General features: G+C 58.0%; 3 protein-coding genes across 53 annotated transcripts in view; 2 read left to right on the top strand and 1 right to left on the bottom strand.

Moving 5' to 3' along the window:
* The window catches only part of UBAP2L (ubiquitin associated protein 2 like), a 43,569-nt gene extending 34,914 nt beyond the window's left edge, over positions 1-8,655 (bottom strand). For 16 of the 50 annotated variants that reach the window (XM_037882626.2, XM_037882623.2, XM_043534976.1 and 13 more), the window contains exons 1-4: positions 8,522-8,654; positions 2,854-2,983; positions 1,641-1,718; positions 765-875 (exon numbers count right to left, since the gene is read on the bottom strand). In XM_037882626.2, the coding sequence (XP_037738554.1) occupies positions 765-875; positions 1,641-1,718; positions 2,854-2,943 (279 nt within the window). In that variant the 5' untranslated portion in view covers positions 2,944-2,983; positions 8,522-8,654. Of the gene's footprint in view, positions 1-764; positions 876-1,640; positions 1,719-2,853; positions 2,984-8,521 lie in introns of all 50 variants that reach the window. The other 34 variants (XM_037882627.2, XM_037882624.2, XM_037882622.2 and 31 more) reach the window with 14 other exon arrangements.
* Positions 8,656-8,672: 17 nt separating this feature from the next.
* On the top strand, positions 8,673-14,540 carry C24H1orf43 (chromosome 24 C1orf43 homolog). Its single transcript, XM_037883131.2, has 7 exons — positions 8,673-8,907; positions 9,516-9,617; positions 10,534-10,651; positions 11,443-11,496; positions 12,256-12,422; positions 12,608-12,666; positions 13,302-14,540. Exons 1-7 carry the CDS (start codon positions 8,839-8,841, stop codon positions 13,498-13,500), a joined length of 768 nt encoding a protein of 255 aa, XP_037739059.1. The 5' UTR covers positions 8,673-8,838; the 3' UTR covers positions 13,501-14,540.
* A 2,230-nt stretch (positions 14,541-16,770) lies between these two features.
* On the top strand, positions 16,771-21,533 carry CFAP141 (cilia and flagella associated protein 141). 2 transcript variants are annotated; one of them, XM_037883470.2, is made up of 4 exons: positions 16,771-16,899; positions 18,145-18,185; positions 20,351-20,480; positions 21,211-21,533. In XM_037883470.2, the coding sequence occupies exons 1-4, from the start codon at positions 16,771-16,773 to the stop codon at positions 21,310-21,312; spliced, it is 402 nt and encodes a 133-aa protein (XP_037739398.2). In that variant the 3' UTR covers positions 21,313-21,533. The 2 variants fall into 2 exon arrangements, with proteins under 2 accessions (XP_037739398.2, XP_037739397.1); XM_037883469.2 differs by lacking the exons at positions 16,771-16,899; positions 18,145-18,185 and having other exon boundaries at positions 20,112-20,480.
* Positions 21,534-27,987: the final 6,454 nt, after the last annotated feature.

Below are 27,987 nucleotides of genomic sequence, written 5' to 3' on the forward strand. Positions count from 1 at the left end.
CCAGGAAATTTGGTTAAGATCAGCCTTCCATTACCAACACTACCCCACTGTACCCAGATAGGCAAGATCTGACTTTCAGCTGCAGTATGGAAGGGCCTGACAGCTTTGACATTATTCATCGATATTGATTCGGTTACAACTGATGAAACTGTTTGGGCTGCTTTACCATAAAGGTGATGGACTAGTGCTAGGGGGGAAGCTTCCTTTGGGCAGATGCCTATTGAGAGGGTCGTTCTGAGGGTTAACTAAGTATGACAGAATGTGAGCACTCAAATGAACCACGGAACTCAAGTCGAACTAGAAGGACACACCGCACCTAGAAGAGCTGGACCCTAGCAGGACACAGCAGGGACAGCCCATGCAATGGCGAACACATCAGCTGAGAGACATGGGACTGCACCAAGATCAGGGTAAAAACCCAGGGCCAAAGATGTTAAAGTTCAGGAGACACAGAAAGAAACAGAGGTTTACTAGATTACTCACTTGCTTCCTTTGAGGCTGTCAGATGACTCGATCTTGATCTGTTCCCCAATGCACACACAGGAAAGGCCGCTAAACAAGCCAGGGCATGGCCCCCCATTACACACACACTGCACTCTTAACTGTCAGGGCCTCCTGACTTGCACTGTCAGACAGCCCTTTATAAGCTACCCCATCCCATGTGCTCTTCGTGCACTTAGCTGTATTACCTGGAGATCACTAGCTCCAACCAGGCTTCACACAACCACCTTTTTGCTAATCAAAGCTGAAGGAGCCTGTCCTACCGTGTCCGGATTCCCCTCCAGCAGCACGTTGATGGCTCTGTTGACATCCCCGTTACAGTCGTGCAGAGCAATCACACACTCATCTTGGTTCTTGCCCGTGATATCAATCAGCTGTGGGGAGGAAGAGGACACAATCAGCTCATTCCAAACCCAGAGAGGACTGACACCTCCTTAGAGCTAAGAAATGCCTTGGGTTCGAGAGGAGAGAAAACCTGTAATTGCAGAAGAGAAGAGCTACCAAGAAGTGTCCAGGCATGGATGTCTCCTTGCTGTCCCTGAGTTTAACCATGTGCCCCAGAACGTACACTGGGTGGCCAGAGAAGCAGGAGTGAAGGTGCCCCCATGTCTCAGAAATCCTAAAGTCACCTCTCACCAGTCAACGTGGAGGCAGGGCCTTGCAAATCCCAAAGTGACTCCAGGTGTTGGCCAGAGGCCCTCACAACAAGAGGGTGATCGTGCTGCAGAGAGAACTGGAAGGCTGATGGCTCAACCTCATGAGCTCACATGTGGGACACAAGATTTAGTATCTGCTTCCTCTGACCAATGCAGCTTATTATCCCAAGGGCAGCTCTCCCTGGGTCTGCTCCACTGCAGAGATCTCTTAACACAAGGAACAAGATGACAATGAAGGGCAGACCTCCACCTGGCCTGGCAAAGGTATCTGAGTTAGCTGCCCCTTTGACCTGCTTCCCCTCAGCCCTCCATCACTAGCCTGACAACCCGGGCCTGTTCTGGCTTATTTCAGAGTTGCTATTGTTGTTCTCAGCCTCGGGTTCAACACAGCTGACACTTCAGCTCCTGAAAACAGAGCTGCCAACTTCCAGTCTAGCTAGAGAAGCTGCTCCACCCTGAGTTCTCCCCATTCCCCACACTCACTTGTTTCACCTTCTCCTCAAAGTCAGCGTCGTTGTGGTCCGAAATCATCTGTGCAAGTCGAATCTGTTCTGCAGTGGCCTAGAGAGATTGCAGAGGATGATGGAGGAGGGTTACAGCAGTGCATTTCAAACTAACTCTCTTCTAAGCACTTACAGCTTCCTTGAGAACACCAGTAAGGAGTGGGGGGAAGAGGGGCACACAGATGGGAGGTCTCAAAGTGGAGATAAAGATGAAAGAGGCAGGTGGAGACGTCTGAAGGAGAACGAAATGCCACTGAACCTGTGCAAACCAACAATCTCACAATAAACTAGCTTCCCAGGACAGATCCCTCAGTATAGGAAGAAACAAGAACCTCAAAGCAAACTCTGCAAGTGGCACATCAGCCAGCTGGGTTTACCTACAGGAGCAGGGAGTGGTCAGGAAAACACAGAGAGGTTCCAGCTCAGGCTGTCACTTGGAGACACTGAAGCAGTGACCACACTGTCAGAGAGCCCCTGGTCAGCCTGTCCACCTGCCTCTCACAGCAGCACACTTCAGCACTGAGGAAGCTGTTCTAGGAGGTATGTTAGGCTAATGGTTCTCAGCCAGCATCCGCATCCCTCTGGGGGTCCGCAAGCTGGTTTTAGGGGGCTATAGGGACCCGTGGCTGAAGCACAGGACTGAAACCGGGAGCAGAACTGCAGGGAGCCCCGAGCCATGGCACCCCAGCAGGGCTGAAGCCAGGAGCGGAGCCACGGGGCTGAAGTCCCGAGCCCACCACTCCGCCTGGGTCTAAAGCCCTGAGCCCCAGTGCCCACGAGGGGCAGAAGCCCTGAGGCGCCTCCCCAAGAGCCGAACCCCCTGCCTCTCCCACCTGCAGCCCTGAGCCCCTCCACCCCGTGGCTAAAGCCCCAGCCCTGACCCATGGCTGAAGTCTAGAGCATGGAGTCCCCCCCAACGGCTGAAGCCCCGAGTCCCACAGGGCTAAAGCCCCTAGGCCCCCTGACACACACATCCGGTGGCTGAAGCCAGGAGCCCTGAGTGCCCCCGCCTCATCCCTGCTGGGGCCTGGAGTTTTTATAGTATGGGGGAGGGGGGGAGGAGCGGCTCTGAAAGAAAAAGGTTGAGAACCCCTGTGTTAGGCCAAGCCCAATTATTAGCCAATTGCTTGGAGCAGCTGAAGGTGCCAAGTCTCCACCTCCAAGCCAGCTGGTTTCCATGGACACTCCCTTACCTGTGGCCGCTGCTTGTGCTGTGTCTGGCTCTGTGCCTGTGTCTGCTCCCAGGGCCCCCGGGCTCGGCTAGTGCCCACCGATGTCATCATTTACAGTATATACAAATAACAGTATTTACAAGGTAGAACTCTGCGGGGGGGGAGGGAGAGATGAGAGAACAGACGGTTAGAAGCGGAAAACAAAAGGCAGTACCAAGGCTCTGGGTACTGAGTGGGTGGGACACCAAAGTAAAGTTTATACCCCCAAAACCACTATACACCAACTCTATTTCCAGAGATGTGAAAGTAAAAGGCCACCCACCTTCTCCTATTTCCTGAAGCCCTAACATGTAATACGCAATATCTGAAAGATACAACATTGCACACATGCTGAGACACCCTAGGCTGTTCCTGCATAGAGGACTGCCTCCCACCCCCCTGCCTCCCCGAAATCTACATGACTAAATCTTTGGAGCAGAAATATGTGTCTCCGTAGTAGGAGGCAGCCTTTAACATTCCACTGCTCAAATGCAAGAGGCTGAGGAATATAAATTAGCATTCGTCAACGCGGATCCTTCCATCTACATGGCTTAGAGGCACCTCAATGCTACCCAGGTGGACACTTTATAAGTGCACAAAACGAACAGCTCAAAGCCTCAAGACCATCAACTGAACCTCTGTTCTCACTGCTTTCATCCTCTGCTCCTCACAAGTTCATCACTCCCCGCATCCCAGAGAAAGGTGGGGAAGTGACTCTCCAAGTCAAGATGTTTCCAACATTAAACAGGTTTGTGGGCTTGGTTTGTTTGAAATAGAGAGCTCTCATCTTCAAACACAAACCCAGGTAATTTGGGCTGTGACCCTGTTCTAGGAATATTAATTTGTCATCTATAATCCAATACACTCCGGAAAGAAGAGTGCTATAAATATCATCAGAGGGATTCCAAAACCCTTCAAAAATTCTACGCAGGATTAAATCACTTTGCCCATGATCGATGTAGGGCACAGCAACTAGTGAGACACTTTCAGCAATGCTATATGATCATTTCAGGACTTCCTGTCCAGACATAGTTTGGCACAGGAAATATATCACAGCCAAATTAAATTGCAAATCCCTACACCCCCAATGCAAGGAAAGTCCAGCCGTGACAGTAACACCTTGTGCAATCTCACCATACCTAAACGGCTCCAAAGAATAAAGAATGCCAGGTACGTTCAAAAGCACCAAGGAGGATTTCAGTTATTTATGAGTCTCTGAACTAAGTAACTTTGAATACTTTACCGCTGGGATAATAAGGCTATCAGCTCTACCTCTGGAGCGATAGGCCCTTCACTAGCAGCATGTGGGACCTCCCGAATCTAAGAAGGAACAAATAATGCATGCAGACAGAAACCTCAGCAAGAGAAACAAGTGATCAGTATCTTATCTGAAACTTTATTCATGGAGATCAATTGTGTGTCCTCAAGTGGGAACCAATGTACTGTAGGAGGGTGGAGCGAGTGAAAAGCCTCTCAGCATGAGGCAGTGCTAAGGGATGGGAAAGCTAAATCTTCAAAGACAGTGAGTAGACAGTGCAACTGAATCTTTCCTTTGGAGCACAAAGCAGAAGCCCCTAAAGTTAGCTTTGCACTGTGTTTGTAAACCTGCAACACTATTTTGCTGCTCCAGTGAGAGATGGCCTGTACCAGCTTCTGTTGTTCACTTGAATGAATGCTTCTAATGCAATCTTTCCTGCAATTTCCCACAAAAGGTCAAGTCGTCCACCTCCTTGGGATATCCACATCTTAAACATCTTTAAACATACAAAGACTCCTAAACAATAGTGATTTTTCAGAACTTTTTGAAACTTCCAGATCTTGCTCAGTTCCTTCAGCAATAAAATCTGTTACCCGATGGGCAAGTCTGCAAAAATCTTATTGCCAAATAATGTTTGACACACAAATCACCTCCGCACTCCTGAGTTCTAGCTCAGACTGATACACTATGACAAATCACAACCTCTGCCTCACTTTTTCGGTCTGTAACATGGGGGTAACAATCACCTGCCTTTGTTGTTATTATTTGCATTACCACAGCACTTAGGAGTCCTAGTCATGCTGCGCACTATACAAAAACAGAACAAGAAGATAATCTCTGTCCCAAGCATCTTAAAATCCAAGTATAAAACAAGAGACGGATACACACAGAGGGGGAGCACCAGGAAACAATGAGACGATATTTGTTAGCATTTGCCAGAATGGCTCTAACAGTATCACCGCCTGATACAAAGCATAATAAACCCGTGCTACAGGGCTCATTGCTCAATAAGAACATTTGGGGGTAGAGTCAATGAAGAAAACTCCCCCCCCCCCCCCCACACTCCTTAAAGCACTGCAGAAACTTTAATAGAAGTCAGAAAACAAAAAGCCATCCCAGCAAACTCCCCCTCCCACCCCATACCCGATTCTTCCCCTAACATTACTCTTATTCCTCACTGGTACATCTACTCCAGCACTAAATATTTCACAGACAAACAATTTATCATATTAAACTAAATTTGGCATCAGAATTGCAGGCCCAGAGGGAAGTAATAATGCATGTTTCATACTGTACTAACTTAATATGCAATTTCAGTAGGATATGGTTCTATTACTTTCTTGTCCTAAACCCTTATGTAGTTCCTAGGCACCGGTTTAACAGCTGCCATGTTTCAATCCTGGCACAGCAGCATTTCAATGGTGAATTAAATAACCACTATGTATAAAGCTCAGCAAGCAACTACTGATATAAGTATCTGTTCTGATCCCAACCCTGCAATGAGCTCTGTGCAGTGCCCCACAGACTTCAGTGAGGCTTTGGGTAGGCCCAGGGTTCCACCTACCAAGAATTCACTCCAGGATCATACTCTAGTTTGTGCAGCCCTTCGGAACCCTTAGGGATTAAGCACTATTAAAAATGCAGAATATTAGTCCAGGAGTCTGACATCTGAAACGCTACCACACAGAAACAGCGACAGTCTGATCTAACTGAAGTTTCTAACTGGTATTTTGGTCACTCATTTTACCTGTATTTTTTTTTTTAAATTGTAAAGCATCTTGTACTTCGAGGCAGATGCTATATAAATAAAATAGTGATTCCAGTTTCCTTCCATTGTGTCCCAGGTATTCTAGAATGAAATGAACTAGAGAATGAAAAACATTATCAAATCAGTTTGACTTCTGAATTATATGCCAAAAAGGGAAACACTATATTTATATAGCATCAGACAAAGCCACAGTGCTCCACAACTATGTTATGACACAACCACTACACCTCAAGGAGCTTGCAATTTAATTTACTATCATTTTAATTTAAGGTTTTTAATAATTTACTCTGCAGTTACTCTTCACTTTCTGAACCTATTTTCCACTGCTTTTCATTTCACGGGTAGAAAAGATTCCTGTCTATGGAGGCTAGTAGGTATTTTGGGGTCTTCAGGAAAAAGGGAGACAAAGAAATGTAAGATTTATAATAATCTATGTGTTCCATCAAAAATCCTGGCTCAGTTGCATTTTGTAGAGCAGTGATCTCTCAGTCAAATGCACGATTGCAAGAAGTGTTCAGAGCACAAAACAGATGGAGGTGACCTGGGTTCTATTCCCAGCTCTGCCAGACTCCCTGCGTGACTTTAGGCAAGTCACAGCATGACTCAGCCTCAGTTTCCCTATCTGTTAGAAGGGAACGATGATATTTTCACACCCCCTCCATGAAGCTTCATTAACATTTGAAAAAGGCTCTGAGGTCTCAGATGAAAGGACTACAGAAGGGCAAAGTGTTTAGAATGATTATTCTGCACGGCTGGGGAGCGTGTGCACGGGAAAGAGCCTGGCACAGAGGGATCGTCTGTAAGGGTTATGCCACATTTCGCAAAGAGGCAAATGCATTTCAGTTATGGATGAAATAATTCATGGGTATAGAAAATACAGATTTTCGCAAAATGCTGAGAGATAAAGCGCTATTGAAATCTTAATGGGGTATTAGCGACCATTATTCTTCTTTTTGCAAATACAGACTAACACGGCTGCTACGCTGAAACCTGTCATTATTTTACTGGGAAGCTCTGAACAGACAGAAAAGGAGTACTTGTGGCACCTTAGAGACTAACCAATTTATTTGAGCACAAGTTTTCGTGAGCTACAGCTCACTTCATCGGATGCAACAAGGTGCCACAAGTACTCCTTTTCCTTTTGCGAATACAGACTAACACGGCTGTTACTCTGAAATCTGAACAGATAGTTTCAAAAGCTACATAACTATACTGTAACATGCGATTCTGAACTGGTGTGGGTGTTAATGAACCAGAATGATCCCTCAGGAGCTACAAGTACCATATATTATTATTCCAAGTTGCTGCAGGTTCCTGTGAATATCTTGGTAATTAGAGCTCTACCTAAACTAAGATTATGCTGGATTGTGAGGAGCATGTTATGTAATAAATGCATGAGATGCACAGCACTACGGAAGTGTAGAAGACTGGATCATTTCCTTTAATTCACCCTGTTCCAGGCCAGAGATGTATTAGCACTGGGTACCCTGATGCTGCGCATAGTTATGTTTCCAGATACAGTCAGTAAAGCCCTACAGAGCCCACCTGAGCACAGGGTGCCACACGCAAGCGTCTGCACAATTGCTACAAGCGGTCAGCAGTGCCTTTCTAAAGCAACCTGGTGTAGGGAACGCCACTGAAATAAACCCACCGCTGTTATATCTACCAGCAGGACACCAGGGCAGCCCCGGGGGTGAAGGAGTCACCGTGCAGTGACAGGAGGAGAACTCTAGAAGTTCCCAGCGGCCAGCACTGGCATCAGTCTGCTCGGGAGAGGGAAGGGCAGATCCAGCGGCGGACAATGGGGATGAGCCGCCCACAGGGCCAGAAAGGTTTCACGCCCCGAGGGCCAACAGCAGCGAAGAGGGTGGCTCTCGCCAGGCGCCGACGGGCTCACCCCGCTGCGGGCTCTCGAGGCCAGCAGGGCTGGTGGCTTTGAGAGGCTGCGCCCGGAGGAAAGGGACCAGCCAGCGGGGCTGCGCGGCCACTGGGGGGAGGCGCGGGGCCCCCGCAGCGAGACCCCCGGGCAAGCACACGGCGCAAGAAGCGCGGCCAGGGAGCGCAGGGCCCGGGGGCAGCGCGGCGGCAGGCGGCTGCCCGGCCATTGTGCGGGGCGAGGCGCCCCCCGCGCAGGGGCAGGGGCGGCAGCCAGGGCCTCCATCCGGCGGGGAGGTCAAGGCCGGCAGCGGCCGAGGGCGCGGGGCCAGGCCGGGCAGCTCCCTCGGAGCCGGCAGGACGGGGGGGGGGAGGGTCGGAGCCCGGCCGCGGCGCCGCTTCCGCCCTCATGGCCGCTGCCGCCATTCCCCGCCCCCCACCATCGCCCCCGGACCCGGCCCGGCCGCCCGCCCACGACCCCCTCCCCGGGCCCGGCCGCGCGCACTACGCGAGCCCCCGGCTTCGGCCGGGCCCACTAGGCCGCGAACCCGACCGTAAACAAAACCCGCCGCACGGCGTCCGGATCCGGGCAGGGAGCGGGGCCGGGGCCGCCTCCCCCTGGCCGGGGGCCCACGCCGGCCGCTGCCGCCCTCCCCGGGCTGAGGGAGGGGCGCCCGGCCGGGGCCGGGATTTAAAGGGGCCGCGCGCAATTACCGGGGCCGCCGCCGCCTCCGCGTTACCAACTTTACCTGAGTCTCCCCCACACTGACAACTACCCAGCGGCGCCCGCCCCATCACGTGACCCAGGAGAGGGCGGGGCCAGGCCGGCCTCAGGCCGCCCCCGCCACGTGACCCCGGCGGGCGCCTCTGTCGCCGCGCCCGCCTGTCACGTGGCTCGGCCTCGCGCCTCTCCTTGGCCCTCCCTGGGTCACATGGTTTCTGGCGGTTGGCCGGGCGCGCCCCTCCCGCCCCCGCTTCCCGCCCGCCCCCGTCACGTGACGCGGCCGCACTGTGGCCTCAGCGGCCGCCATGTTGTTGCGGGGCCCCGGGCCGGGCCGGGCCGGGGATGGCGACGTCCAGCAGCAACTGGCTCTCCGGGGTCAACGTGGTGCTGGTGATGGCCTACGGGAGCCTGGTGAGGCCGCGGCCGCGGCCTGAGGGGGCGCCGGGCGGAGAGCGGGGGCGGAGCGAGGCGCCTGCCCGGGCCCCATCGAGGGTGGAGGGGCGGCGGGGGGGGTCCCGCGCTGGGGTCCTGCGCTGGGGTCCCGTTGGGGGGAGGGGCCGCGGGGGGGGTCCCGCGCTGGGGTCCCGTTGGGGGGAGGGGCCGCGGGGGGGGTCCCGCGCTGGGGTCCCGTTGGGGGGGAGGGGCCCCCATAGTGGGGGGGTCCCGCGCTGGGGTCCCGTTGGGGGGGAGGGGCCCCCATAGGTCGGGGGGTCCCGCGCTGGGGTCCCGTTGGGGGGAGGGGCCCCCATAGGTCGGGGGGGGGTCCTGCGCGACCTCCCCAGTGTTCCCTCCCCCCACCCAGGGGAGGCGGCAGTGGGGGGGCCCCTTTAAAAGGGCCGTCGCGGGCTGCACCCTCGGGCTCCCGGCCTCTCCGCTGGCGCCTCATCCCCCCGGGCATTGGAAGCTGCAGCCGGGACCCCTCGCAGGGCGGAGGCCCGGCCGGGGCCCAGGCCCCCGAGGCAGGAGGGTTTGGCTCAGCTGGGTTCTAACCGCGTCTCTCTCCTGCTGCGTTTGACTAGGTGTTTGTGCTGCTCTTCATCTTTGTGAAAAGGCAGATAATGCGCTTCGCCATGAAGTCCCGCCGGGGGCCCCATGTGCCGGTTGGACAACACGCCCCCAAGGTCCGTGTGTGGGGCTTGCCTCCTGCTGGCCACGGGGGGGGGGAGAGGTTACGCCTTGGGCGATCGATCTGCTTGTTTCGATAAGGCTTTGTGTGTGCTGATGCTTCCTATTTTCCTACGCTGCAGCTATATCCCAAGCTAAACAGGGCCAGGGAGGGAGTTCTTAGATGGGAGACCTTCAGGGAACAGCCAGGTGCTGCAGGAGATGGTCTTGGCCCTTCTTTTCCCCAGGATGCACCGTGCACCCTATGCTCCAGCCAGGAGCTAAGGAATGCCCTGCTCCTGGAGGATACCATCTTTCTGATGAGTCTTAAAATCAGTGCTCTTGTTACAGGTTCTGTGATGCACTTTGTAAGAGTCAGGACATCAGCTGTGGTATCCTGGCTAAAGGAAAGCCCTGATGGCCACGTCTACACGCGGAGCACTACAGCAGCACAGCTCTGGCCCCGTAGCGGTGGGACACGCGGCCCTCCTCCCCTGGCCCCGTAGCTATGCCGATGTAGGGCTGTAGCGCTGAGTCTTCCTGCAGTGACCAAAGGGGGGGTTCTGTCGCCGTAGGACCTCCACCTCCCCGATGATAGCTGGGTCCATCAAAGCGTTCTTCAGTCGACCTAACTGTACCTACTCTTGGGGCGAAGTCGGGGTAGCTGTGGCTCTGAGGTGTGCCATAGCTATGTTGACCTAACTTTTAAGTGGACACCAGGCCTGATAGCTGTGCTCTGACTCTCTGAATTCTCCTTGACTATGGGAATCTTCACTTCCTGGATTAAATGGTTGCAGTGTGTTACTTTCTATTGTTAAATAATTGCTGCATCTCAGGGCTGGGTGCAGTGATCCCTGTCTGTTGGGATTCATAGGTGCTTTGGGAAGGAGGGTGCTCTATAAATGTAAGATGCTATTGTTCTCTTCTGGACAGGACCTGAAAGAGGAAATTGACATTCGCCTCTCAAGGGTACAGGACATTAAGTATGAACCCCGGCTCCTGGCTGAAGATGATGCCAGGCTCCTGCAGTTAGAGACACCAGGAAGCCAATGTACTGTGTCTTCTAAATATATGCATCCTAACTTATTGATGAGTATATTGGGTGGAGGGGGAGGATGATCAAAGGGCTTCTTGTTCAGCCTTCCAGCCTCCACAATGCAAACGTCCTCCCACTACGGCTCTCGGAGTCTGGGAATTATGAAGTTACATGGCTAGCTTTTGAGCCTGTCGGGCTCTTCCCACAGTATTAACCGTCCTGCTGCAGTGTTGTTTGGGGCGCAGTCCTTCCCCGTGGGGCAGGTGGCGCTGTTGCTGAGCTGCTCATGGTTACCATGCAGCCTGTCACACCAGAACCTGGCATGATCCCTAACTGTTACTCTGACTTGATTAAAATCAAGCAGATTGCAGCCCTGCCCCTGTCTTTAATACACAGAAGCAGCCTGTGGGGACCAAGGCTCCCACCACACAGGTTGAAATGAAGCCATTCAGCTCAAAATGGAATAGTGTGTAGGGAGCTGTTGTTCCCCTCTGCCATATCACAGAGGAAAGCAGCCACAGCCTATGGTGTATAGCTTCTGGGCCACCTCTGCTCTGACACTCCCGACTTTACCTTTCTCACCAAGCAGAGCAGAAACCCCCAGACAAAGGAAACTGATTGTCAGTTACCATTGGTGCTGCATAATCGGATTAGTGTCATTCTGTGATTTGCACGGGGCTAGCCTCATTGCTGTGGGAAAGGCTCCAACAGGATAATCTCCTGTTCACGCAGCCCCCACTTGTGCCAACTTGCTAGTGTGTGTGTGTTTTCTTTCTCCAGACCAATTTGTGTGTTGTCTTTTCCAGGTTGCTATAACTACTTGTACAGAATGAAGGCACTGGACGCAATCAGAGCTTCTGGTAAGAGAAAGCCTTTAGGTGGGGAGCGTGGCCAGTGGGGGACATGCCTCTGGAGCCTAGGCCAATAGCCTTGTGCTAGCACAAGGATTCTCCACCTGGGGGCTGCCACCATATCCCTAGGTGGGAGGGATTCCCAGCTAAGGAATTGGGGTCCTCACTAGATGGGGTAGAGATGTCTGCTAGAGGAAAAGGTTGAAAACTAGTACGTGACACAAATAAAGTGAAGTAGAAGCAAATTTGATCTGGTTAGTCAGTGCCAAGATGAGTAAAATACAGAACGTAACACACAGCAGAAGCCACGGGAAGTTATTTACACTGAGTCTTTCCTGTCTAAACTATCTACAGTGCCACAGGAAAAGACATTCCTCAAATATTAAGCTGCCTGGCTTTCCGAAAGGATCTCACACTGTTGTTTGCCTCACTTTCTGGGTGTCCATTCTGAGACACCTGGGCTTGATTTTCTGAGAAACTCCCCCAATTAGTAAAGGCTTCTACAGACTTTGGCTGTAAAGTATCTTTCATGTGCTCCCTTTTGATGCAGTGATTCGTTGAACCATCCTAGCTTCGGTGTCTCTGCCAGCAGCAAGAACCTGGTCTCTGCTGTATGATGCCTCTGTCAGAAAGGCAGAGGTGCAGGAGGAGGAGTTTGTTGGATGGTTTGGGTCGCTCATAAGGACGTGCTCTCTTCCAGGCCCCTGGAGTGGGTGTCACACTCTGACCCGCCCTCACTGGCATCCTTGTGTCACTTTGTTTTTTCAGAGATCCCATTTTATGTAGAAGGCCGACATCCCCAGTCCTTAATGGGAAAGAATTTCCATGCCTACCTGTTGGAGCTGAGAAATTCCAGCACTCCATTCAGAGGCATCCGCAAAACCTTGATTGACACCCTCCTGGATGGGTATGACACTGCACGCTATGGGACAGGGGTGAGTGTCAGCCCAGATCTTCTCTTTGGTCTTTGCAAAGGGGGTGGATTCCCGCAGAGCCAGGTCTTTCACCTTGCAGCATTGCACACATTTCCCCTCTGTTCTGCCTGCTGCTGTGAGCAGGACCAAGGACAATGCACACCAAGTGTCCAGGGTCTCTAAGGCACTCTTCCGTTTGTGTTCAGGTCTTTGGGAAGACGGAATATCTGAAGTACCAGGGTGCCCTGACTGAGCTCACGAACATGTAAGTTTGACGGGCGATGGGGATGTTTAACATCAGGGGCTTGGTCTGCATGGCCATCCGTTGAAGGGAGTTGTGGATGGTGAAATTCTGCAGCGTAAGGATCCCATCTCTGTGCAGCTGGCTGTGTCTGTACAGGAACTGAGAAGGGGGAGGCCAAAACCAAACTGACAAAGTGTCCCCTTTAAGAAGGCCTCCAAAACAATCTGAGGCAGGCAGTCTCCGTTTCCCTGAGGCATCAGGTCAGGGAAGGAGCCACTTGACCCAGTTCTTAAGGCCCTTACATCTGAGTGAGTCAGAGCAACCAAACTGACAGTCAGAAAAGCAAAGTCTGTAGGGCTCCGGTCAGGAGTGGCCTGGGGCCTGCAACCTATAGCGGCCAGCATGGCTTCTGATCCCATCCGTTGTTCAGTTTCCTTCTGGTGTTTTCCTTGACCGCACCTAGGCTGTCCCTTTTACAGGTTAAAGAGTACACCCTGCCACAGTTTGCCTGCCCAGACCTGCCTTCCGAGAGCCTGCACCCCATTGATTTAACTGACTGGCACATCTAATTAGGCTTCTTGCAGTCTCATGATTTGCTCAGGAAGGGTTGCTCTCTGTTCCGGGTGGATTCAGTAACATCCCCTTTTCCTCCACAGTATCAAAGCGCGAGGGGGCAGCAGCCAGAGACAGCACCAGTCAGCAGCGAAGGATCTCACGCTCTCGCCTGATGTCTCCAACTCAGCCACCATCCAGGTCACCTACCTGCCTTCCAGCCAGAAGAGCAAACGTGCCAAACACTTCCTGGAGCTGAAGAGCTTCAAGGACAACTACAACACGCTGGAGAGCACCCTGTGAGCTGCGGCAGGAGGACTGCTCCTGGGACCTGCCACCGAGAGCCCCTTGTTGGGTGGGGCAAGTCACAAGGGGCTTTTGGCAGCAGTCCATGTCCAGGTGGCAGCTGGAAGGCGGGAAGTCACTGGGCTTATGGATCACTCACTGCTGCATGGAGTTGGATTTAACAGCAACATCATGGCTGGGGATACCTGGCCTCTGGGCAGGAGGCCCTTTCCGAAGCCGTGTACTGGCTGCGGAACAGGGAGATGACCAGCAGCCAGCATGGGCCTGTGTTTTGGGCTCTGAAGAGATTCCGGACTCAATCCCTTTTTAGTGGCTAGTGTCTCTCTGGAGCCCCTAGCCCTGTGAATAGACTATTGGAGTAGCTTTAGCATATTTATAGAAGACACTGCTCCAGGTCAGTGCTCCTGCACCCCTCTGCACTGTCTGCGATGGCTCCATTCACTCCACTGACCCTCCATCACTCCCAGCAGTGGCTCGCGGGCTGAGGCCAGTGGTGGTTTCCAGCTCCCGCGCTGGAGCCATGGGCTGGGCTTTCCGAAGGGTAAACGCCTTGTGGGGGTTGGTTCCCTCTGATGCAACGGGGGTCTGTGGTTCCATCCTCCCACTCCTCATCAGCCTGTTGTGCTTGAATTGCCCTTTAGACCTGGGGGGGGGTTGCCTTGATATCTTGAGCTTGTTTAAACCCCACCCAGACAGTAAATGGCTCAGTGTCCTGCTCTTGGGGGGTGAGGCTGCTGCTGCTGACTGTCTCTTCCACACACCCCAGCTGGGCAGCCGGGTGAAAACCTTCCCTGTTCCCTCCCGCTCTCACCAGCACCTCGTGCCATTCACCATGGACTCCTCCAGGCCTCTGGGGAAGGGGCTGCAGCAAGCAGCAGCGCACCCTCTGGCAAAAGTTCCCAGGCTGGAGGCAAGCTGCGTGCCAGTCACTCGGGCTTGGCAGACACCTGCTCTGGGCCAGAGAAGGCGCCCCTGCCAGCCAGGCCTGCTCTCTCTCTTTTTAAATTGCTGTTTAATAAAAGGAACGTTCCCCTGCAGGAGACATGCCCGTTGCTCTTTGACTGCAGGGAACCCTCCCTCAGACCCCACCTGCTCTAGGGCTGCACATGCTGCTCTCAGGACAGCCTGAGCCTTGGCCCAGCCCCTGTGAGGTGGCTAATAAAGAGTGGGGGGAAGTGTCTGATCCCAGGGGGGAGGCGGCCGGTGCAGTTGCCTGCGCTCTCTAGGGAGCGGGTGCCGGGGCGTTCTGAGAAAGGTCCCTTACTGTCGCTGTACTGAGCAGGCTCCTGCATCACCTGGCCAAGAACAGCTGGGAGCCCCCCAGGCGCTGCTGCTGCCCGCTTCCTCTCCTGCTGCTCCTCCCCTTGCCAGAACGTGGGCCGTTCCCTGGCGAAGGCTCGGCACAGCGCCCCCTCCCCTCAGCAGCTGGCTGCAGTTGGGTTATACACGGCTACAGGTGCCGGGGATTCTCGCTGCACCACGTGCTCCTGTAGCTGCTCCTTTCCCTGTCTCCTCCCTACGAGAAGGGGCAGGGGCTCCTTGTTTTACACGTGGGGAGCAGAGGAGGTGACTCACCACTGTGCCTACAGGGAGTGGATCGCAGAGCTGGGATGAAAAGGCAGAGGCTTGGCTCCCTCTCCCCTTCTCAGCGCCAATTGGGGTGGGCTCATTCCTGCACTGGCTCTCAGGGCAGGCAGATGGGGGCTGCCTCCCAGGAAGAGCCGTTCAGTTTTTTAGCTGGGTTTGGGGGTATGTGTCTGAAGTCCCCAGGCCCTACTCTGCGGGGATGTGAGGGTGCAGCATTAACTGCTGGGAAAAGCACTTTGAGATCCTGGCATGGAAAGCAGCAACACTGGATGGCACATCTGCCCCAGAGGAGGGAGCAGTATCCGCAAGGGAATGGATTGATGGGTGGGGGGAGTAATCATATGCCCTTGGCCCACCCACTACCCCTGGGATTCCCCAGCATGGTGCCTCTGATTTTACCATAGGCTCATGGGGCTGCACACACTTCGCATGGGAGTGTCCCCAGGGCTCAGTGTTGGCCTGGCCCAGTGCAGTTGCTGGCCCTTTGGCTGTTCCCATCAGTGAGAGCTGAGTGCATTTGAAACCCCACCCTTTAGCCAAAGCCCAGTGCCCCCCTGCTGTATTTCCCACCCTTTGACCTCCCTGCTGCCATGGTGGGGATGGGCAGCACTGCTCCCGCCCCTGGAAGAAGAGGGTTGGGTATGGGCCTTTGAACTGGAAATGGGGATCTTAATAGATTTCCAGGGCTGATGTACGGCGGGGGAGAGCACGGGGGTGAGTGGCGGTCCGTGTTGGTTTAGCTCCTGCGCACACCTGTATCTCACACCTCATGTAAACTTACGGGCCTGGAAGAAATTCACAGTCACGGCGTATGCGAGCACGTGTGACTCAGCTCGCCACACTGGCCAAATGCAGGCAAACAGCGGCCCCTGACTCCAGCCCTCCTCCCTGCTAGTGCGGAGAGAGCTTGGAGACTGCAGGCCCTGCACAGGCTGATGAGATGGAGCGTGGCAGGCTGGGAGCCAAAGGCCCTGGGGTTGGCACCTCCATTGCAGAGAAAGTGCATGGCTGCCCCTGTCGGTTCATGCCAGTTGGGTGCGGTCCCTGGGTTCTTTGCCAGCTGCCAACAGCCCTTCAATCGGGCCTGGATGGTTCAGGTCGGTTGGCTGACCCTGTTCGAGGTGGGGATCACAGTTATCAAGTATCAGTAACTGAGGCTGCCTGCATGGGCAGCCAGAGCCTGGGCATTACAGACACCGCGCGCCTTGGCCGATGGGCAGGGAACGGCTTTGTACGGTAGGTGTGTGCGTCGCATGGCGCGTGGGGCCCTGCTCTCCTAGCAACATTTCCTTCATGAGTGCATGGAGGGGGGCTCCCTGGCAAAGGGGGCGCGTTTCCCTGCCGTGTTCGCAGGATCTGGCTAGTGCAGGCAAAGCTCCCAGCCCAAGGGCAGCAGGATTTGTCCCTGGCCTTCTGCAGCGGGTTCCAAGGCAGCAGGCCCAGGGGCTGCCCCAGTTCAGGGGCAATTGGAAGAGACAGGAACAAACGCGGGGCTCATTAAACTGTCCTTGCCCTTTAATTGAGCAGGGGTCTCCCGCAGCTCCATGGATGGGGGACACTGGGCACCGGAGAGCACCAGGCCCCCGCCACGGGGAGACTGAACTCTGCCCACGCCTCCTCCGGGCTACACCGATCACCCAGACAGAGCCTCTGGCTTTGTCTCACGGTTCTAAAGCTGCCATGGTGACCAGGGAACCAAACGGTACCGGGACGGCAGCCGCCCCCAGAGTGACAATGGCACCCGGCAGGGAAAAGCAGGGCAAGGGCAGCAATGTCCCCTCGCTCCAGCAGCTCCTGAGGGAAGAGGAGGTAGGGCGTGGGGAGCGCAAGGCTGGAGCCAGGGCCTGGGGGGGAGCGGTAGGGCGTGGACGGGGGGGGGAGGGCTGGAGCCAGGCCCGGGGGGGAGCAGTAGGGTGTGGATGGGGGGCAGGGCTGGAGCCAGGCCCTGGGGGGGAGCAGTAGGGCATGGAATGGGGGGTGGGGGCAGGGCTGGAGTCAGGACTGGGGGGGGCTGGCAGGGTGTAGAGATGGGGGGGCAGGGCTGGAGCCAGGGCTCGGGAGGGGCCAGCAAGAAGGCAGCCCCTGGGCACATAGAACGGAGGGGGACGGAGCCTGGGCCCCATTGATGGCAGCAGCCTGTGGGGCTGAGCGGCTCCCAGCTGCATAGGGTGTGGGTCTCATCAAGGCCGTAGACGTGGGGAAAGGCTGGCTTCCCATCTCATTCCCTAGGGCTAGATACTGCCCACAGCCACAGTCCTGGTCTCTTCTTCACGCTACCCCTGGCCTGAGAGCAGGTATCCAATCAGCACCCCCTCACCCCGTCCTGGCGTGTCCCTGGGCCAAACCCAGCCCTCCCTGGGGTGTTAAGAGAGGGGACAGCTCCCAGCAGAGCTCCCCAGTCAGGCCCTGCGTTCCCTGCCCTACCCCCCGGGGCAACCTCCCTGCAGAGAGAAGCTGAAGGCTCACTCGCCCCCCCTGCCTTTAGCTCCCAGCTGACATCTCCTGCTGCCCGCCCTGGAGCACTCTGCGGTCTGGAGGCCTCTGTTCATGGGCCTGGCTCTGTTGCCTGGCCATGGTGGGCTCCCAGGGCTCACGGGGATTATAACACGCAGGTCCTGACTGCTTGTGGCTCTTCAAACTGTGGCACTTGTAAGACTCGGGGCATCAAGCCCAGCATCCCAGCGAAACCCAGCATGAGTATTTACATTCTACCCTAAACTATCGCGCAGTGAGGCTGTGCTCTGCTAGCCAGCTGCCAGGCTGCGCCCCAGAGGTGGCTGCATGGTAGTGCTGGGAGTCCTCACTCTCCTATTTTATATATCACTGTACAAAGCACTTTGTGACCCTTCAGGGTGATGGGTGCTAGGAGGTGTCACCCCACCCCTCACCACCCGAAATGGGAGGCACTTTGAACCAATCAGTACAAGAAGCCTCACTTTCCCTTGCTGGGGCTTGGTGATTTTGCCTCCCAGCTGGCAGTCCTTACGATTCAGGGTAGCAATACAAACTGGGGAGAGGCTGGGCCCAGAGCTGAATGTGCCGTTTTGATTGCAGTTAGTGAAGAAGGAGGCTGCCTACGAGAATCTGGTTAAAAGGTAAATGGGTTTGTGGAGGGGGGTTTCTAGCTCTTTGTTATTGTGATTAAAGCCACTTCTCTGTGGAATAATAACGCCCACCACGGCCAGCAGCAGAGCGCTGGGGGGGGGGTGGTGGTGGCAGGGGGCTACTGACAAAGGGAACTGTGGGGGTAAGGTGACCATATTTTCCCAAAGGGGAAACAGGACACCACATGGGGCCAGCCCAAGGGCAGTTCCCCCCCCAGTGGGCCCCCACCGCCACCCACCTGTATGGGTCCGGCCTGAGGCCCCCCACCCCCTGCACAGGACCAGCCCAGGCCCCCCTGCCCGCCCACCAACCCATGCAGGGCAACTGATGGCAAGAACAAACGGGACAAATGCCCAGTTTTGCCAAAAAAAAGTGGGGACAGCCGGGACAGGGCTTAGAAAAGGGACCGTCCCGGCCACAACGGGACGTATGGTCACCCTGCCCGGCGATCAGCAGCACGGTCCAGCCAGCCCAGGGCCGTGCCTGAGCGAGGAGACGGGAGCCTGCTGGGACGGGGCAGGTGCAGCCAGCGTTGCTGTTCCTTGCGTCGTTGCTTTTAAGGCCATTCGGGCTCATTCTCCCTCCGGGCAGCATAGGGCCCCGCTCCCCGGCAGTGACCGATGGATGGGCCCTTCGCCCCATTCCGTCGCTGGGGAGGCCTCACCTTGCGGCGCTGGTGCCCTCGCTGGCACAAACCCGGGCACAGGAGGCCGGGCACAGGAGAGCACACATCTGCCGCCGTGCCAGCCGGGTGGGCAGAGATTGGCCAGGCAGCTGGGGCAGAAACATAAAGCAAAGGTCACAGACACCCCACCCGCAACAGCCAGCCAGACGCCAGGGCCTCCAGCTCCCTTTAAACGCCACGTGTTCCCTGAGTGCAGCCCAGGGCCATTCGCCCTCCCCAGAGCAAAGCACTTGGCCCCTTCCCTTGGTTCCCGGGGCCTGGAGGAGCAGCGAGCGAGGGCGGGAGGCAGCTCCGCTGAGCCCAGCTGGGGCTGTTGGAGGTGACGGGTGCTAAGGGCCCCTATTGACGGCCCCCGACATCCGCCCCCAGCTCCATTCAAATCAAAGGGGCTCCAGGCACGCAGTGGGGGCTGCTCGTGTGGCTCTAGCCACAGGCCCGGGACCAGACAAAGCTCCCCCCACCCCTTGGCTTTGGGCCTGATCCTGCCCATGGATGTCAGCAAGGAGGTTCGGTGGCCGTAGCCTGGGGCCCTCCTGGTGAGCTCTGTTGGGCAGCCCAGCTGGGGCACGGGAGCCAGGTGCTTGGAGAACCGTCCCTGAGCCGAGGCTGGTGGCTTGGACGTTTATCCCCCTAAGCACAGAGCGACCATCGCAGGAGCTGCAAGCACTGGGGCTTGTTTCCACGGCCGAGCCCCAGCACATTCGGCTGCGACCCTGAGAGCCCTGGTTTCGGTCAGCACAGTCAGAACTAAGCTGGCCCCAGCTGCCCGCTTCCGGGCCTGTCCTTCCCACCGGTGCAAACCCCACCGGCTTCGCACCCACTTCGCAGAGCCCAAAGTAAAGGCCCCTTTTCTCTTCAATTGCTTCATTTCACTGACCCCAGCTGTGAGAGGAGCTCCAAGCCCACGCTGTGGGTGTGATTTAGAGCCCAGCAGTCGCCAGGCTGGGGGGCGGGGAAGCGGGGGGCTATTGTGTTGGGAGCTGCCTAGACACAGAGCGAGAGACAGTCTCTGCCCCAAGGACCTTGTGCTCTAAACAGACAAAACAAGGCGGGAGGGGAAACTGAGGCACAGCGAGCGGCAGGGATGGAGCCGGGAATAGAAGCCAGGTCTCCCACGTCAGGGGACACTAAGCAGTGCCCAGGAACCTGAAAGCTAGGAAACAAAAGTGAAAGTGTCGAGTGCATTTTGACTGGCAGCTTGAGGGCCCTGTGGGAGCAGGGGGAGAGAGGTTCGGGTTCTAAGTCATTTCCACTGGCTCAGTGCAGCAGCCAGGTGCTGACTCAGGCAATGGGGCAAACTCAGCCCGGGGGTGAGGGGTTTGGTTCTGTCCCCCTCGGCCAATGGCTGCCGACCCCCCCCATTCTGCGTTTCCATGCAACTCACGCCCCTCTGCGCCGGGCCTCTCCTGACCAGCGCGAGGGTCTGCGCGACAAAGGCTGCCCTGCCTCAGTGGCCCCCTCCTCCCACAGCTGGGCGTGGGGCCGAGTCATCTGTCTGGAGAGGGAGAAGCAGGAGGAACAGAGGCTGGTGAAGGCCTGCCAGAACCTGCGGGCCTGCGTTGCAGAGGAGCTCTGCTTCGCTAACAAGGCACTGCTGATGGTAAGGCTGGGGAGAGCAGGGGGGCGCTGACCCTGGAGGAGCAGGGCCCCCGTGCAGCCTGGCTGGGAAGGCTCGTGCTGGTAGTGGGGGGTTCCCAGCTGGCCGCCTTTCACACCCGCTTTGCTCAGTGAGAACGGGCCAGGGGACGCCAGGGGAGATCACCCACCCTAGGCATCGCCGCAGCCAGCTCCATCCAGGTCCCGTTCGCAACACAAGCCTCTGGCCCCAGCAGGGCAGCAGTCGGCTCCTCGTGGGTGAGGGGCAGCGGGATCAGGGCGAGGGGGCGGGGAGTGTTTCATTTGGAGGGATACGGCCCGATCAAGTCACAGGGGAAATGCCCCAGAGCCAGCGGCCTGGAGAGCCCACCGTGGTCCCCCTGCGGCCTTCGCGGATCCGCCCATCCCGCCAAGCGGGCCGCACCCCAGGTGGGAGGGAAAGGGCCCCGCTGGGCCCCAGTCCCCACACGCTGGCACGGGCGAGCACCAGCGGCGTCAGCAAAGGTGCAGTGCGAGGGGAGGGCCAGGCCTGACGCCCTGCACGTCCAGCCCACAGCTCTCCCCGCTGTGGGGGGCACTGGGCTAGTCCCCTTCCTGCTGGGGGCAGAGGGGCATGGGCTGGTTTCCACCCAGCCCTGCAGCAGGCAATGGGACCAGGCAGGAGGCCCCAGCCAGATGCCAGGGAAGGGCAGAGGGGTCCTGGCTACTCACACAGCTCTTGGCCTCCTTGCCAGGTCCGGCGTGCAGCCCTGCGCTCCCTTCTACACTGCGAGCACCTGCAGCACCAGCGCGAGCTGAACCACGGGGGGAAGTCCTTCTACCTGGAGAGGCTGTGAGCACCCAGCTCTGGGGAGCAGCAACCTGCCCACACCGGCCCCCTCGCTCCGCCAAACTGCCACCCACAGCGGCCCAGGGTTCCATGGGACCCCAAGCTTTGCACCTTACGGCACTTGCCCATCCTGCCCCAGAGCCGCCCTCCCGACGGGACAGTCGTGGCTGTTGCTATTTCAGAGACAGCGACAAAACCTCCCGAGAAGATTAAAGTGTTGAGCTAAGCGGAGCAGCCTGAGGCTCTGGGGAGAGGCGGCGTTTAGATCCCAGCACTGGGGGGGTGGGGGCAGCCCAGAGGCAGCAGGAGACACCATGTCTTGGGGCAGATTTGAAGAAACTCCATGGAGTTAGCAGAGTCCTTGGCCTCTCTGCTGGGGCGGGTGAGCTCCCCTGCCACCCTCCCGCTAATGCTGCAGAAGCCCCACCAACGGGGTGGGAATAAATGGTGTAATGTGTGTGAGCATCTCCCGCTGGGGGCAGCTCCCATCCGTGTGGGCACAGAGTCCTGCAGGCGGGCGGCCAGCCGGCTTCGGGGCACTCGGCACCATGATGCTGGGCCACACAGGAAGCTGGTTGTGTCGCTGGAATTCCCAAGAGACCTTAGGCCTCCCTTTGCCCCTCTCATCCCAGGGCCTCACAGCACTTTGGGCAGGAAGCCTCCCAGTGCCCTGGCAGCAGCATTATCAGCGCCGTATCGAGGGGAAACTGAGGCAGGGGGTGCAGAAGGATCTTGTGCCAAGATTACTCAGCAAGTTAGTGGCACAGCCAGGTATAGAAGAGCCCAGGAGTCGTGGCTCACAGTCCCCTTCCCCCACCACCAGCACCCCGCTAACCCACTAGACTCCCGTCCCAGAGTCAACAATAGAACCCAGAGTCCTGGCTTCCCAGCCCCTGCTGTAACCCATTGGACCCCACTCCCCTCCCAGAGCCGGGGACAGAACCCAGGAGTCCTGGCTCCCAGCTGCCCCCGCTCTCACCCACCAGCCCCCACTCCCCTCCCAGAGCCGGGGACAGAACCCAGGAGTCCTGGCTCCCAGCTGCCCCCGCTCTCACCCACCAGCCCCCACTCCCCTCCCAGAGCCAGGGACAGAACCCAGGAGTCCTGGCAAATGGAATCCAATGATGCCCCTTGAAACCATCCAGCAACTTGCCTCTGAACACAGACACCCCGTCCCCCGGAGCCGCTGGGTGTCTGCACCTGTCATCTGTGAAGCGTCGGTGACACCTGGTGGCCAAGTGGGTTAATGCAACTAGAGGCAAGACCAGAGGGTCCCACAACCTGGAGAAGCCTGGGGTGTGCCAAGCCCTGCTGTTGGGGTGCAGGGAGGGACCCCGGCAGCGCCGGGCCAGTGGAGATGCGCTAGCAGCGTGGGGAAGCAGGGCGCCCAGGTCCCTGCATGCCAGAGCCGCAGCTGGTGGGCTCACTGCAGCATAAGGCCCCTGTCCCCTGGGGTTAGCACCACCCGGGGTGGAGTTAGCTAGAGCTGTGGGGAACCTCCCCGAGCTCATCTGTGCCCCCAGGATGTCCCAGCTCCAGGGCGAATAAGCTCCCCCGCAGTGAGGTGCAAGGCCCCCGTTGCTGGCTGGCTGGTGTCCAAGGATTCTCCCCAGGATCCGGGTGGCCCCAGCTCAGGGAAGGGACTCTGGGGCTCAGCAGCGATGGAGACCCAAGCTGTGGCTGAGGGTTGCAGAGGGAACTGGGGTGGCAGCATTCCAGCAAGGAGGGGGCTGGGCATGAGAGGAAACATGTCTGAACATGCGACACATGCACACACACGTGTGTGGACTCACACGCATTCACATGCATGCACACTGCCCCTGATGAGAGCCTAGTGCCCAGATGCCAACCCACATGCTCTGTGCCCAGCCTGGCCTCACTGCGGCCCTGCCAGGCGCGATAGCCCTTGGCGCTCCAATCCCTGACCTGGGGGCACTGGCCAAAGCAGGAGACGCCACCCAGCACTTCAGTGCAGAGTGGGGGGTCCCAGCAGGGGGATCCCCAGGGTACGGACTCACCTCCCCATGCACCCCCCAACACACATACATGCTCCCTTGCCTCACCCACTAACACTCCACCCCTCCACCCCCAACACATCACAGGCTCACAAACTTCACACACGCTCCCTCACACACCTCACACGCACACCCTCAGCGGCCATGGGCCTGTTCCGGGAGCCACACTGAGCCAGGCCAGGGCACCCGCTCAGCTGCTCTGGCTCGAAAGGGCAGATAACAAAGGGTGCATGTCACGGGCCGTTTCCCCCGCCCCCCGACTTGTCTCCCCCAGCCCCAGCCAATTCCTACGGTCCAAGGCCAGAAGGAACCACTGTGATCATCTCATCCAACCACCTGGAGAGCGCAGGCCAGACCCCTGCCCCCAGGGATTGCAGATGGGACTGGAACAGAGCTTTCAGGGAACTGGCCCCACTGGTGATGGAGAATCCCCCAAGTCCTGGGTCAATTGTTCCAGGGGTTAATTTAAAATCTGCCCCTTATGTCCAGTCTGAGTTTGCCTAGCTCCAGCTTCCAGCCCTGGGATTGCGTCAGGCCTTTGCCTGTTCCCATGCAGGGACGGATCACCCGGGCTCAAGTCACCCCTGAGCCTTCGCTTTGTTCAGGGAAACAGATGGAGCTGCTGGAGTCTCCCACTGGGCGGCAGGTTTTCGAACCCTCCTCGCTGAGCCCTCTCCAATGTATCCACGTCCCCCTCGGACTGCGGGCCCCAGACTTGGACGCAGGAGTCCAGCAGCAGTCACACGGGTGCCGAGTCCAGAGGTCTCTGCTCCCACTCGCGATGCCCCTTTCTGTACCAGTCCTTCCACTCACAGCCTCGCATTGGGAGCTCCCATTCAGCTGATGATTCCCCCGTCCCCCCAACAAGTCCTGCCCCAGGTCCTGGCTTCCCAGGACAGAGAAGCCAGGCGGGAGCAGGGTTGTTTGGCAGGGGCAAGCCCAGGCCAGGCCAGCTCATGGCTGAGCGCAAGATCGGCCTGTGGAGCCTGGATCCTCCCTGCCAATGGGGGAACAAGGCCCAGCCCCTCCCCCAGGGACACCCCGATCCCCTGGGGAAAGGGGTCACACATAGAGGGGGGCTTCCTCCCTGGCCCTCTGCCTCCCACCCCGTGCCCACATGTAGCCCACAGGCCCCTCCATGGCATCTGGGATGGGTCACGACTGCAGCCTGGCCCTGGGGTCCCGGCACAGCCTGTGTCAGGCACCCCTCGGGCCCTGGGGTTCAGGCTGGGCGCGAGCAGTGCAGGGAGGAGACATGGGGGGCGGAGCAGCATGGCCCCACGTGAAGGGAGAATACACGGAGCAGAGCCACCAGGCTACACGTGACACCCCCCACTCTGGGCACACGCTTGGGGGATGGAGCTGGGGGGGGCCACAGCCAGACACACAAGGGGTCCCGCAGGCCCGTCTCCACCCGGCCCCTCGTGTTCTGTTCTGATTGAGCAGGACGGCCCCCCCTTGGCACGGGGGGGGTGGGGATGGGGCAGGTGGCACAGGCCCAGTGCAGAGGGATGGGGGTTGAGCCGTTGGCTGCAGTGAAATGCTGGTCTCGCTCGGGGATAGACCCCCCAAACACCCCCCTGAGGCCCATGGTTCTGCACTTGGGTTTGTTGCCCCCCAATCCCAGACTTTGTGCTGGGTCTCTCCCCTCGGCCTGACCTTGGTGGCTCCCTGCCCGAGGGGCCGTCAGCGCCCAGCCTGGCTCAGCGTATTGACAGGGCTGGGGCCAGCCAGCGGCACCCTCCCAAGAGGGGCCTTTCATTAGCGCGTCTGTCGGGTCACATCAGATCAGCCATCAGGGACATGCGCCAGGGCCCGTGGCCCCCCCATCCCAGAGACCCACTCCCTCGCCCTGCCTGGGCGTGCCCCATCCACCCACCTTCGTCCCCAGCTGCTCGGCTCGGAGGTGGGCCGCTCTTGCCCTGCAGTGGCCAACCTTGGCCCTGGAGATGGGGCCGGCTGAGCCCAGGGTGCAGAGCGAGGGGCCGCGAGCGGCTCATGCCCAGGATCCGTGCAGGGGGCCTATGCATTTCCCGTCCCGTCCTCGTCTCTCCCAGCTGGGGACAGGGATGCTCAAGGTCCCACAAGCCCCGTTCTTCCTTTCACATCTTCCCCCTCTGTGGGTGGGACCCAGCCCAGAGCAGCTCCCTCCATCAGCCAGCAGGAGGCGGTCACAGCAGCACAGGGACCGCTCCCCTCCCCACAGCCCGCGACAGCCCAGGGGGACAGGGCCCCAGGGCAGGGCTGGGGAAGGAGCCCAGCCGACAGGATCTGCCAGTGGAGATCTGGGCTGGGTCTGGGGCCCCTGTGGCTGAGGGGGTGCTGGGACCCCCAGTCGCTGTGGTTGGGGTGGGGATGGGCAGAGCAGGGGGAGGGGGCTGCTCTCTGGCTCCCCCCCCACCCCCCCGCCCTGTGCCATCTGTCGCTTTCCCAAGGTCAGTGCGTGCAGGAGCCTGTCCCGCCCCGGGGAAAACTCCATCAGGACAAAGGGATCAATGGGGCAGCGGGGGAGGGTGCAGCGGGAACTAATTGGCTGCACTAGAGCTGGGCCACGAGGAGGGAGAGCCCCTGATGACAACAGAGTAACCCCCCCAATGTCCCTGGGAGACAACCCCCCAGCCCCCTCTCGCCAGCGAGGGGAGGACGGCGTGGAGACCACCACGAAGGGCCTGGCCCTGCCCTGCTGATGCCAGCCGGGCTCCAGGGCAAGGCCAGGGGAGCTGCATGGGGGGTAGGCACCCCGCTCTCTGTAATAGCCCCCTACCCTCAAGGGGGTGCCATCACCCCCTTTCACAGCTGGGCAAACGGAGGCACAAAGAGGAAGAGGGACTTGGCTGTGGTCACCCACTTAGTCCACGACTGAGCTGAGGAGAACCCAGGAGTCTTGGCTCCCTGCTCCCCCAAAATCCAGGAGACCCCATGTCACGGAGTCCCCAGGCGATGCTCTGGAACTGCTCCCTACAAAGCCAGGCAGGACCCTGGGGAAGTCTCCTCTCTGGGAGCAGCCTGTCCCCAGGACACACAGCTCACCCGGCTTCCACCTTCGTGGGTCTGACCCCGGAGCATTCAGCCTCCTCTGCCCCTCCGTGCACTTCCCACAGCGAGTCCGCCCAGGTGGGGTCCTGGGGAAGCCAGATGGTCCTGCCCCCCAACTCCGCAGTCAGACGTGACTCTCAGCCAGCCAGTAAAACAGAAGGTTTATTAGACGACAGGAACATGGTCTAACACAGAGCTTGTAGGTGCAGAGAACAGGACCCTCAGCCGGGTCCATTTTGGGGGGCAGGGAGCCAGACAACCACGTCTGCACTTCACTCCATGTCTCCAGCCAGCCCCAACTGACTCCCCCTCCAGCCCCTCCTCCTCTGGGCTTTGTCCCTTTCCCTGGGCCAGGAGGGCACCGGATTCCTTTGTTCTCCAACCCTTTAGCTCTCACCTTGCAGGGGGGAAGGGCCCAGGCCATCAGTTACCAGGAGACAGAGTGTCGGCCATTTATGTACCCTGGCCCTTTGTTCTGCAACAATTACCCCCCTTATCCCACCCCCTAGAGACTTACGAAATGCCTAGGGGAAACTGAGGCACCCCTACAGTATTCAGAGGAAACACTAAGAACAGTCCCACTTTGTCACACCCCACTCCTCTCCCAGAGCCAGGATAGAACCCAGGAGTCCAGGTGCCAAGCCCACCCTTCGAGAACCAGGCACAGCTCTCTGGCTCCCCGCTGAGAACAGGTCACGCTAGGGGCTCCAGGTGGCATGGATGCTGTAGCTCCCACTCTCCACCCATCCCTTCAACATTGCAGGCCCCGCTGTCCCCCCGCAGGGTCTCCCAGCCCATCAGAGCTCCGGCCCCCGGTGGGTGGGGAGCAGCCCAGTGACCTGGCCAGGTCCCCTCTGCTAGGAGCTGCCTGCATGCACAGACACCTGGCCCTGAGCTGCATGGGAGCCAGCGAGCCAGTGGGAAGCGATGCGGCAAGGAGCTGTCCCAGAGCACGCCTGCCCCCCACCCCCCACAGCCGCCAGGCCTTAGCCTGCGAGCCAGGTACCAACCCCCCAAGCTTCTCCCCTCCAACACACCGTCCCCGTCTGTGACGAAGTGGGACTGTTCTTAATGTTTCCTCTGAATATTGTGGGGGTGCCTCAGTTTCCCCTATGCAGGTCTTAAGTATCTAGGGGGTGGGGTAAGGGTGTATGATCATTGCAGAGGCCTAGAGGGCAGGTGTGTGCAGGGGTCTGGACACAGAGAATGGCCGACACCCTCTTTCCTGGCAACTGATGGCCTGGCCCCTTCCCCCCTGCGAGGTGAGAGCTAAAGGGTTGGAGAACAAAGGAATCCGGTGACCTCCTGGCCCGGGGAAAGGGGAAAGCCCAGAGGAGGAGGGGCTGGGGGGAGTTTCAGTTTGGGGCTGGCTGGGGACATGGAGTGAAGTGCAGACGTGGTTGTCTGGCTCACTGCCCCCCAAAATGGACCCAGCTGAGGGGTCCTGTTCTCTGCACCTACAAGCTCTGTGTTAGACCATGTTCCTGTCGTCTAATAAACCTCTGTTTTACTGGCTGGCTGAGAGTCCCGTCTGACTGCGGAGTTGGGGGGCAGGACCCTCTGGCTTCCCCAGGACCCCGCCTGGGCGGACTGGCTGTGGGAAGCGCACGGAGGGCAGAGGATGCTGAATG

Source organism: Chelonia mydas, chromosome 24 (assembly GCF_015237465.2).
Source record: "Chelonia mydas isolate rCheMyd1 chromosome 24, rCheMyd1.pri.v2, whole genome shotgun sequence".
NCBI classification, from domain to species: Eukaryota; Metazoa; Chordata; order Testudines; family Cheloniidae; genus Chelonia; species Chelonia mydas.

Bases quoted from the DNA above. Each gene is read 5' to 3' on its own strand.
- C24H1orf43 (XM_037883131.2), top strand. From the start codon at position 8,839: ATGGCGACGTCCAGCAGCAACTGGCTCTCCGGGGTCAACGTGGTGCTG. The intron at 10,652-11,442 runs GTACTGTGTCTT...TGTCTTTTCCAG, and splicing joins AGAGACACCAGGAAGCCAAT to GTTGCTATAACTACTTGTAC. The intron at 12,423-12,607 runs GTGAGTGTCAGC...GTTTGTGTTCAG, and splicing joins CTGCACGCTATGGGACAGGG to GTCTTTGGGAAGACGGAATA.
- CFAP141 (XM_037883469.2), top strand. From the start codon at position 20,169: ATGGGGCAAACTCAGCCCGGGGGTGAGGGGTTTGGTTCTGTCCCCCTC. The intron at 20,481-21,210 runs GTAAGGCTGGGG...CCTCCTTGCCAG, and splicing joins CTAACAAGGCACTGCTGATG to GTCCGGCGTGCAGCCCTGCG.